This window comes from Vanessa cardui, chromosome 21 (genome assembly GCF_905220365.1).
Source record: "Vanessa cardui chromosome 21, ilVanCard2.1, whole genome shotgun sequence".
NCBI lineage: Eukaryota > Metazoa > Arthropoda > Insecta > Lepidoptera > Nymphalidae > Vanessa > Vanessa cardui.
In genome coordinates, this window is record NC_061143.1 from 4381055 (window position 1) to 4393652 (window position 12598).

At 33.0% G+C, this 12598-nt stretch overlaps 1 protein-coding gene across 7 annotated transcripts in view; it reads right to left on the reverse strand.

Annotated features, from left to right (window-relative positions):
* LOC124539040 (synapse-associated protein of 47 kDa) overlaps positions 1-12423 on the reverse strand; it is a 50556-nt gene extending 38133 nt beyond the window's left edge. For 2 of the 7 annotated variants that reach the window (XM_047116356.1, XM_047116355.1), the window contains exons 1-5: positions 12033-12420; positions 11345-11557; positions 9380-9459; positions 8978-9037; positions 7679-7800 (exon numbers count right to left, since the gene is read on the reverse strand). In XM_047116356.1, coding sequence (XP_046972312.1) covers positions 7679-7800; positions 8978-9037; positions 9380-9459; positions 11345-11557; positions 12033-12163 — 606 coding nt within the window. In that variant the 5' untranslated portion in view covers positions 12164-12420. Of the gene's footprint in view, positions 1-7678; positions 7801-8977; positions 9038-9379; positions 9460-11344; positions 11558-12032 lie in introns of all 7 variants that reach the window. The other 5 variants (XM_047116354.1, XM_047116349.1, XM_047116350.1 and 2 more) reach the window with 5 other exon arrangements.
* Between the last annotated feature and the right edge of the window lie 175 nt (positions 12424-12598).

Below are 12598 nucleotides of genomic sequence, written 5' to 3' on the forward strand. Positions count from 1 at the left end.
AAGTTGATTACTGTAGACGGAGAAGCTTTATAGTTACAAACTGGGGCTCTAATGTGGCGTTCGATCGAGTTAATCGCACGTAATGCGTCCATTACACAAGTCTTATTTCCTGCTCTAAGATTAATCGATGAAAAAAGACCAAGGGAAACTCTTAACAGCTAATAATTGCTGAACTTCTTAAGCATCTATAAAATTTTTGAAGTACCTATGGCATAAATAGTTCTATAAATATAAATAAATAGATAAATCTTGGACAAGATCACATACATTACTCTGATACCAATGTAAGTAGCTAAAGCACTTCTGATATGGAAAATTAGAAACACCCAGATCCAGGACAACATAGAAAACTAATGAACTTTTTCAAAATCGATTCGACCAGGAATCGAACGCGGGAATTCGGAGTGGTGTATCCATGAAAACCGGGTGTTACACACTACTCGACCACGAAGCTCGTTCATTTTTTTAAGAATATTTATTCTTACAATAAATATAAATAAGTATAAACAAAACGACTAGAAGATACAAGGTTCATAATTCTGTGAAAATTACATAGAAATTGAAACGAATTCCTTTGAGAATACCGAATAGAAATTTGATTATTTTCCTGTACTCAAGTTTAATTCAATTTTTCCCGATAGATACCAATATTCTCGGATTCAGTAATCGAATTTACTTCCAAGATATTAAATTACCGTCTGTAAGAATCCAGTCGCATTCCCATGTCATCTTATTTTTCTACTTTCAATGATGACATTTTAAGCCGCGTGGAACCGACAAAGTAGGATAGAGGCATATCAACCAGTTTGTATCGTAAAAGCCGACTGCGGAATTTTATATAGAGTGCATTCAGCAAATAGCAATCGAGTAAATAAGCACTACAACCAACCGCATTGTTACGTAAAACCCATCCGACCAATAAAAAAGAAGATAGGCCGGGAATAAATATCCGGCAAATCTTTTGCACGCAATTTACACGTTGCTCCAACCGCAACTACACGATAAACAGGCCAACGAATGGTAAATTACGATGACTATTGACAAATTACTCCCAAAAGCATTTGTTTTACAGATATACAAAATTGACAAACAAATTTATATACCTCTATAATGTTTTCGTATCGGGTTTAAAATAACATGTAACACTCAATAAAAATATTTTTATGCAATCACCCAAATAGGAATCTCTAAAGTGGATATAATCGGTGTTCTAAAGAGTTTTTCCTAAGTGACTAAATGAAATCAGACAAAACTCAATACAACATAAAAAAATAATTAGAGTAACTGTTGGTGGGTATATAAGCATTCTATGAAAATAAGCTTACGTAAAAACACTCACTAAAACAACAAAAAATACAATCTTGTAAAGAAAACTGATATCATATTCAAGCTTAAAGCAAATATGCATCTTTACAAGCATAGGCTGTCTTATGTTAACTAAAGATCTTTCAACAATTAGTAATATCCTGAGACAAAACCAGCAAAGCTTTTAGTGTGTTATCCATGGCTTGCATCACTCACCTCCATTATTAGTATTTTGACCTAAATATCAAAGTGCACTTAGCATTTAACTCTTCAAATGCGATCTCCTAGCGACAATTCAACTTTTGTGCATTAAGGTTGCGGGCAATTAAGTAAATGGACGTGCCCGAGGATTTATCATCAATTATATCACTTTGTAACTGTAACCATCCCCTGTTTTGACCCCAAAAGGGGTTGACATCTACAGATACATTATTAGCACTCTTCCACACCATTTATGAAGCATACATTTAAAATTTCAAGTCTCTTACTTCAAAAACTTTCATACTAAATTCAAACCTCCATTTTAGTGGAGTTTCATAAAACCCGTTCTTAGCGGATGTCTACACTCTATAACCAACCGAGCTAGCAAATTTCAAGTTTGTACGTGTTCTTGCTACTGAGATTTTGTGATTAATCATTGAGTGGTATATTAATCATAACTGTAAAGGTAGTAGATAATTTCATCACATTTTGATGATTTTTTTATTGATGGGACGTTCAAAATTTAGGATTAAGCCTTGTCAGAAAAAAAACTTCCTTACAAGATGTACAGACAAACGAAGACTCTCTTATTCTATCTGAAGTAGATTGTTGTGAACGTCTAGGAAACTTAAATATCAATGATTGACCATAAGTGACCATACACAACTTTGAGGGACAAAAACACTCAATTTCATTGTTTATGTAACTTGTGTAACCAAGTACACAGAGATTGTTTTGACTATGAACGCATTCATAATTTACATCACTGACGTCACCAAAAAAAACCGACCAATCGGGTAAATAATGATATAAAAAAAACAAGGTAATAAAACAGTTTCTTTGAACCCTGTTGTTAAGAACTACAAACACCTATAACCCGGTCAAACTGTTAACAAGCATATTATTATAGTGTTATAGATTGTTTGATCGTTTGCGTGTCGAATAAAACTTGGTTTCTGCTCCACGTTAATCCGTCTATAGCTGCATTAATAGTTTGTAGCCATTTGGCCAGACACTCGACCCAAAATTGTGCCACATCCACCGCAATCGATCACATTGTACCCCCGACTATTCCATAAACTAAAGATACCATTCCTATAACACAAAATATACAGTAACAGTCTGTGAATTTAACACTCCTGGGCTAATACCTCCTCGCGCAGTTAGGAGAGGGTTTGGAACATATTCCAACACGCTGTTCCAATGCGGGTTGGTGGAATGCACATGTGTCCGAATTTCAATGAAATTAGACACATGCAGATTTCCTCACGATGTTTTCCTTCACCACCGACCACGAGATGAATTATAAACACAAATTAAACACATATACGTGGTGCTCGCCTGGGTTTGAACCCGAAATCATCAGTTAATATGCGTTCTAACCACTGGGCCATCTCAGCTCTTCACGAAACATATTTGGGTATAATGTCGATTGTAAAATTTAATCGCTATTGATATTGTTTCACTGTTCGTTCATCCAAATAAATAAAATACATGAAGCTACAAGTTGCAACAATTCACCTTCAAAAAGTCCAACATCTTACTGAGACAGTAAATAATAAATCTACGCTATATTTTTTACTAATTACTAAATGCTCTTAACACAAAAAATATCTCAGGCTCCTACTACACCCACAAGTTAAGATGGGGAGGCTTAATTCTATTATGTCGGCTCAACACGGCTTTCTACAACTAACTCTACATCTATTAATTATTTACTTTATTGAATTTATATATCCATTACATTCGACGGATTATTTTTCATTCAGATGTTGATATTACTGATCAACACGTCACTGATAAATTGTAACCGCTTAAAATCTACCTCCTTAGATTAAAGGTGAAATCATCCAATAAAATCCAGCAATTTCTGACTGATCCGTAAACATTCCCTTTTTTTCATTCGGTTCACTCATTACTGGAATGCATTTCAATGTGTTTTTACATTTTATTCTAAGCAATTATTCGATACAACTGATAGGTCTTCGTGCAAGCTTTAAAAACAAATGTACAATGTATAATCTCTATCAAATCTATATACAATATACAGTTTATTAATGATATATTTTGTCAGATGGAACGGACTGATAAGTGGGCCATAGGATGTACCCTTACGATCATTCACATCATAGCGCTGACTATAAACATGGCGCTGTAAGAGATATGAACCATTCCATACAATGTCAATGTGCCACCAACCTCGGGAACTAAGACGTATGTCTTACCTCTTGTGTTGCAACCTACACATCAATCAACATCACACAAAATCCCCTTTCCCCTATCCCCCTACATCTCTCTTGTCTTTCATTTATATCTCATATATTTTCTTAAAATTATCGATTAAATATATAGTAAAAAAGGTATGAACTATTTATCCTACAAACAGACCTAAAAATACATGCCAAAAGAACAATGCGGGTTCCATACGTCATCCCTTTAATCATGTTAAAAGTCGTTCCAGAAACCCGTTCCGAATAGAAGCAAACCTATCTATCTATATCTATTGGCCTGTATTCCAACTGCAACGCATAGTCACCTCTGTGACAGTAAAAACAAGAGCGATAATAGAACATGACTAGAAAACTAAACAATGAAGCAAATGTCGTCCTTATTACAATACGAATAAGAACTGTTATTATCAACGTTATACCGAGTGCACGTTCAGGGAAAAATTTACCAACAAAAATGTATTATTCCATAACAATTATAAAAATAAATTATAAGGCGAACAAGTGTTATTATGTACCATAAAAAAAAACATCCTTTTACGAGAATTTTTAATGTATTAAAAATAGAAAGTCTAAATAAAAAGGGAATATAAGCCCTTTTGTTGCAAAATAATGTGCCCAAAAACAGATGCTGGCGGAACGCTCATAATGATTATGGGCAAAATTTTATGTTCATAGTTGGTATTCATGGATTCATCATTGATGGGATATTCCAAACGTTTGAATTTTTCCGACTGTAAATAAATTTCAAATAGATTTTAAATAACATTATTTAAGTGATATTAAACTTTATTTTCAGACACAATATTAGCTTATTGTGTGTCACTATGTCATCTAATCTCAGCAATCAATTTTAATTGACTTGGGTGTCGTATCGATTTGAAAAGTATATATAATTATACGACGATATGGGTAATGAATGGGTTCACCGAATCAATCTGACGATTGAGCCAACCGGCAGGAACCAAATGTATTATAGAACTCATAATACTGGTTAAAGCTTCTAGGTTGGGTTCCGTACATATCACTGATGAAGGCGAATTTTGTTTTCCATACTACAGAGCAATTCCTTATTCAACATCTTCAAGACAACTAAGATCTTGTCACTCATATATGACTATCTTCAAAAATGAATTTGTTATATAACTAGCTATGACCCGCGACCTTGTACGCGTTTGGATTTAACAAAAAAGATATTATTTTAGCCTAAGTTACTCTTAATTGTATCAGTTATAATACCAGTGAATGTGCCGTCAAAATCGCAGGCAGGACAGGCAGACCAATATTGTAAAAAATATTATTTTGGTATATGTACCGTGTATACATACATATGCATTGAGTAAAAAAGGGCTATTTTAATATTACAACCAGACACACCAATTTTATTATATGTACAGATATAAATTGCAACGCATTTCGTTAAGAAATTATATTATACAACCTACCAGCCACTTCACAAACATGAATAACGCCACGGGTGGCATCCATTACGCTACACGCTCAAATTCACTTATTAAATGAATATACATATACTTTTACATTAAATACATTACCGATTTAAGTGTATATAATAAATCATTTTCACTTAGGTTTCGTAATCTGATTATTTCAACAGAAATATTGAAATACAATTGAAGTACCCTTAACGAAAACGATACGATACTAATTTGGGAGAAAATGGGAAATTGGTAATACCTTTAATATTTTGGTCTAATTACTTGGTGAAAGGGTATTTGAGCAAGTCGTTTTGAGTAGGCTTCTAATTGTTTTCCGGTTTGAAGGGTGAGGGAGCCAGTATACAGGGACAAGGCATATAACGTCTTACTTGCCAAGGTTGATGGCGCATTGGCGATGTAAGAAATGGTGAATATTTTTACAGGGCTAAGTTTACCACATACCAAAATGTAGTCTAATGGATTGTCTGCCTACCTAATATTTTACCATTTTTTTTAAATATACATAACCTTGTTCTACTATTATTGAAAAAGGCAACATTTTAAAGTTCTTCCGGATTTCATGTACCTAATAAATTTTGGCCTTAGTATTGATGAAACCTAAAAGCACGTTATACAATCACACTAGCCTAATGCAGTATTATTATTCACATACAACAGTAATGTAACACAGCATTAAGTAGTCGTATACGTTCCCTTTCCCATCAACCGAAGTAAAAACGACATCCACTCAACTATTTACCCTTGAATGACCTCTAAACTTCCTCTAAATCACGACAATAAAATCTAAGCTGCCGTTTCAGAAACATTTCTCCCTAGCAACCTTTAGATAGCCGCTTTTATTTCTAGTAATGTCTGACCCATAGTTTTTGGAACATATATTAAAAGGCTTAGATAAAATAAAATACATGAGATGTTATAAAACTATAATAGCCCAAGATATTTTACCTGACGATTCAAATAACATGTCTTGGGGTATTATGAGAAAAAGTCAATAATAGTTTGGACAACATCCAGATTTAGACAACTAAAAAAAAATACGCTTCCGGACAAAAACCTCTCCTGCTATGGAGAAGGTCTACACGCGGCACCACTACGACTAATACGAGCAAAACATTTTACAAAACTTCCAAATTCACCGATGGAATACCAAGGGTTCCATATAATCGCAACTTTATGATGGATGAAGAAATAAATTGAATCGCCTATATGTTCTTATACAGATCTTTTAATGCGTATTCTCAATTATGACTGAAGATAGAAGGCAAACTGAGTCTTGCCGATGTTTATCAAGATATGAAATGGGCATCTTCTAATAAGATTTGTTTATTTTCAAATTGTTTCTTTCTTCTGGCACATAACATCTAAACCCATTGAACTGTACCTTTACTTACTTGACATAAAATACAGTAAAATTTTGAGTTTCCTTTAAGCAAAGGTAATCCATTCGATAGTATTCGACGATAATAAATCTTACCTGAGCTACGCCTTTTTTATGCGTTCTTCCAAATATCCATTTATAACTCCAATATAAAGTCAGAATTTTTTAAGAAAATCCACTAATTCAATTGAATAAACATACTTTTCACCAACTATTTCACGAATAAATATCTTCACCTAAATGATGGAGTTAACTATTTTGAAATGAGTAATCCAATTTCCTTCGTTTGTGCTAAAGCGAGGACGAGCAACTGAATTATCCGTTCTCGTCGGGGAGACCCGAGTAATGAAGGCAATGAGGTTTTTAGCTTTGGATGAATATACACAAATCCTTTTATGTGTAAATAATTGACAACTGACTGGCGCAAAGGTCACTGGAAATGCCTTGTGGACTGTTACAGCGAGGGTTTAAGAGTCGTTACGTAACGCTAGGATAATTCAGAGATTCGATTCTAACCTCGATTTAAAGAGTCAAAGAGTAGAGTAGTTTTAAGGAGTAAGTCAGTGTATTGCCATTATTTTATTTCTAGTTTCCAAAAATAAATTAAAATCATTTCGCGATGATCATTTATCGATACAATCTGAATGACGTTTTAGGCGTTTTTTCGGCCTACATAAGGAGTAGTAAACCAAAGCAAGGTCACTAAGCAGTAAAGCGTTTCACTTATTTTATATTGAACTAGCAGGTACTTGTTACTGAGCGAACCTTGGGAAATTTTGCTGATCATTCTGTATATGACGATTAATTTAAGGCGAAATATATTATCTATGTTAATTTATTTTACTGTTTCTTTCATAACCAACTCTTAACTGTGTTTAAGCTATTTACGTAACCGGGTTAAATTGACACAATTTTGCCATATCAGCACAACAGTCTGCGAACACAGTTGTAATTATATGCCCTACAAAAAAGATGTAATTTTTATCGGTGATATCGATTTAAACGTTTCAAGAACATTTCAATAGCAAGTTAAGAAAGGTTTTATTTTTATGATTATAATAATCCCGCGAAGTATTTAAATAATACGATTAATATAAGCTATTACTCACATTCTCCTCGACCGTCTTCTTGATCTTCGCACTGGCCTCGCTGACCTTAGCACCAGCCTTATTCACCGCCGAGTAGAGGAAGTTACCCAGCGACTTGGCACCGGCCACAGCTTTTGTGGTCACTGCCGACACATTAATTGTGATATAACTATTTCGATTAAACGTTTGTCAAATCAAATTTCAAGTCAAATTTGTCAATCAATTCGGTTGCATTTTTTCGTTACCTCAAAATTCCATTTGAGAACTTATTTAGAAAAATCCTTTTTTGGGAGAGTATTGTTAGAGTTAGTTCCGTTTGTGTCACGACTAAATTTGGAGTCGTTTACATTTTTTTTTTAGCTGAAGATAATAACAAATCATGTATGGTATGGATTGGGTTATTATTTTGGGTTGGGTTATCTTGTGTTTAAGTATAATGCAAGGTGGTATCACATGGTTCCTTTTTCGTTCATTTTGTTTTGTCCCCCAAAATGACTATGGTGTCATGTGTGTAAATAAAAAATCAAGCAATCATCATCTGTCAGATGATTTAATAATGCACCGATTGACTAATGTTGGATATAAAAGTATTTGGCATATTTACCAATATTCACTCGAGTTTACATATCTTACGAGTATATGTATCTGATATTAGCCATATCACCTCTAGACATTTTTTTTACAATTGTATAAGGCAAACTTTTTTTTATAAGGCAGACTTGAATGTAGACACCTAATGAATGGTTTAAATACGAAGTTTCGTTTTACGATACATATACATTTTTTTTTATTGTAGAGACGCCGCGATTAAACACAATAGAGCCCGTCCTACATTCTTGGCGCGAATAGAAAAATTACGCAGATTCGAAAAATATTTTCATAAAATTTGAAATGCAAAACTCAATTAAACATAGAAATATAAATTATAAAAAAAAACGCATGGAAGATTATTTAAAATTATTGAATTTAAAAATGGAAAAATTACTTCAGGCCATAAGTTGTGCACTTAGCGAAATTAGCAAATTTAGGTGGAAAAAAAGTCACAAAACAGCTTTCGTAAATCACTTTGTGACAAATATACGTAAGCCACAACCCCTTTTTTAACTTTCACACGGTCGTTTAAACACCCTAGTGAATTTTCACCGTAAACACCCCTTACACCACTCCACGTTATTACCCGTAAAGGGAGGGATTATATAAACATTTTCAAGCCTCAACATTATACACCAATGACGTATAGAATAAAAAGCGAAATCATGCCAAAATAAAAGCTGGATGTAATTAAAATAAACTTACTCTAAAAAAATAAAAATTACTAACACTCTTGCATATCTGGTACGTCGATGGCGTCTACATTGAATAACTTTTTACTCTGTGGACCTGAAAATGTGCATAACAAAAAGGAATGGTAAAAACTAGCCAACTACTAAATTAAAAAAAAAAACTATGAATTGTATTACCTTGTCTATATTTACACAGATGAATTTATTTTCTTTTCTACTAACGTAATGTTAAACAGTAACAGACAAAGAAACAAAAAACATTATTTTTAACTACGAGGGGAGAGTCGACTAACAAGTACCACTTGTATGAAATAAAGCATAATTATTGAATTGTTGAAATAAAACAAAAAATAAAAGGTACTGGCAATGTATGGTGAATTCGAAACAATCTACTTGATTTTTTTTAATCTACCTTTACAATATACATCTAATAGCTTACCGTTACCAACACCGGCGGGTTGCTCTTCGGTCGGAGTGCCTCCAGTGGATCCAGGCCTGCTGTCAGCGCCACCAGTCGCACTAGCAACAAGATACGAAAAAGGTATTTAACCTTGAAAACGCAAAATTACTTAATACCTTCTCGAATTAAAAACCGCAGTCTGTTAAAAAATGTGTTTTATTAAACAACAATGAATAAACTGGAAGTCAAAAGATCGATCGACTTGGTACGATTGTTTGCTTCATATATCGATTGAAATACTTAAACTGCGTTCATTTTAATGTTTTCAAACACGCGTATTTATGAAATTTCGTTAAATAGTTGGCGATAGTAAAATGGATTTATGCGCGATAGTAATTTCTTTTATTATTTGAAGGCAACGTGAGATTGCATGATGCGATTAGTCCATTAATTCACAAACTCTTACGAGATAAAACGTAATCTGTAGAATAAAATAAATAGAACGCGTAGAATTACGCGAAATCACTATTTCTATACCAGAATATCTCACCATAAATAAAATCAATCGATATATTTTAATCGACTAAAAAACGTGATGACGTAACACAAATGTCACCACATCCCAATACAATCGAAATGAAAAGTATCTGTTCTTTATTCCCAACGTAATATTTAGGCCACGCCCTTTTTCTAACGTGCAAAGTTGTGTAACTAGGTAAAGACAAAGTTGCTTTAATTAAAATTACGTTTAACATAATTTGACATCATAATGATTACTAAAAAGGATTTAGTTCCATCTATCACCAACAGCTGACAGATGCAGTATCTTTGTCATAAAACAAATTCCATACTAAAACATAATAGTAAGGAGGGTAATCATTAAGTAATACCAAATTATTCAAATATTCTTCCATTTTTGGTAGCTTTTTACAAACCTAGTTTACAAATCTGGGATACTCTTACTATGTTTCACTTATTTTATTTAAATTTATTTTGGAACCTTATGTAATCAGGTCCCTCCCAAGTGTGACTCCTTACATAACAAAATTTATATCATAAAGAAGGAACAATTATTTATGAAGAGTAAATTAACATCTGCATAACTATATATTTTAATGAGAATTCATTAAACTCATAGCAATATATAGCATACAATATATCCACATACATCAAAAACATCTCGGAGCATTGCATACAACTTTACACTATATTATTCAGTAAAATGAAATGAAAAATGAAATTCCATAAATTTCTAGAAATTTCTATGCACTGCTCTATAGATGTTGAAGAAAATAAAATATAGTATATACAAGACAATGCATAAAAATGATAAAAAATGGGGATTGAGCAGAATAAATGAGTTTACTATCCCGTTTAATTATTCTATTTAAAATCTAAGCTAATATCACATACAATAACCAATTTAATGTATCAATATAGAACCTTTTTTTGAGGTAGTTATTGAATTAGAATCACAGAAGTATGATTTAAAAACTATTTTTTAAATCATATTATATAAAATAAATTATTGTTATAAAAAAATATTCAGAAATGGAATCTAACAATTATGAAACAATGTGAGATCTATTGAGATTTTTTCCTTTTATTTGAGTAAATTGATAACTATACATTACATAAGTGACAAAAAACAAGATCTGGGTGTGCCAATTAAGAATCATAAGATGCATAGTGTGCCATAAGCTGATAAAATAATAAAAATTGATGACAAAAAGCTTCCATTTAACACTATTTTATGCATTAAATTTTTCTGTGCTCTATTTGTGAAAGTTTAAATTTGGAAAAAGACAGTAAAATTTAACTGGTATGCAATTTCTTATCCTGTTATATAACTCATTGGTTCTGAAAAAAGACAATGACCTCTTATGAAAGGAAATCTTAAGTCTTTTTTTTATAATCAAATATTTCAAAAATGGATCAGAAATGACACACCATATTGAAAAAAATTGCATAAGCAAACTCATTGCTTCTGTCAATCCCTCGTACCTATTATACCTAGAGTTATCATCATCATCTTTTGCTTCTGGCTTGGGTTCAGCAGCAACCTCAGTTTGCTCAACAGGGGCTGGTTCATTGGGGTCTGTAGGTGCTGATTCATTTTTCCTAAGACCTGGAATAGGAATCCCTGATCCTAGCCAACCGGTCATCTGTGACTTCACATTGGTGATGAGATCAAGTTTGCCTGCTCCTTTGGTTGGGCTGTAAAAAAAATTCATTTGAAAAATTATTGCATCATTTAAAAAAAATAATAGTAAAGTAAATTAGAAATGGTCTGGTATTAAAAGAATGATAACTCAAAGTAATTAAAAAAATTACGAAATCTTTGGTTAATGTAACTTGGCATTGAATTGGGTATATACCACTTGACCTAAATATCAAATTTTACATCCCCTATGTTGGATCAATAAGTACATTATGCAACACCCAGGAAGAAAAGATACCCTAGGTAGGCTTTGTTTCAATTTTCTGGTATTTATTCCCTTCATTTCGCTTTCCAATACGCTATTAAAGACGAAATTTAATAGTGAAACATTCCCTTACGAGATCATTCTCATAAGAAAAAAATAAGTTTCGAAATTAAAATAAAAGACAAAATCAATTATTTCGGACTTTCTGCATTACAATATCTATATATTAAAAATAAAATAAATATGTAAACAAAGGATCTATAAACCTTTGTTTTTCGCCCTCCGCTGTAGTCTCGCCTGTCGCATCTTTAGTGGGAGTTGGCACTTCTTCGTCTTGGGGCTCGCCTTTAGCTGCTCCCATCCAAGAACTGACCTGATTAGTGAGTCCTGAAAACATTTTCACTGCCACAAGCTAGCAACTACACAGTACACGAGCACTCTTCTTACTACGCTGCGACAGTTTCGCACATGACACACGCGTCGTCTGCGAGGCGCCCGTAGAAAGCGTGATCAGCTGAAAAACTAAATGGAACACCGCAATCGACCAGTGAATTTAGGGAAGTTTTCATTGCGCATGAAAACTTGCGCAGCTTGCGCTGTTATTTTGCAAATTAGAACTCTATTCTATAGATAATATATATCTATATGTGCATGTCAGGGTTGTACATCATCGACAATTTTTCAACGTTGACTGAAATAAATAAAAATTTACAACTTTACAAATTACATTTCCATTGTATATTATAGTAATTCCTATTTAGAAGTCAACACATTGAAATGTAATGTATTTAATTAATAACTGATATTTTTATTTGAAAAAATAACATTTTCG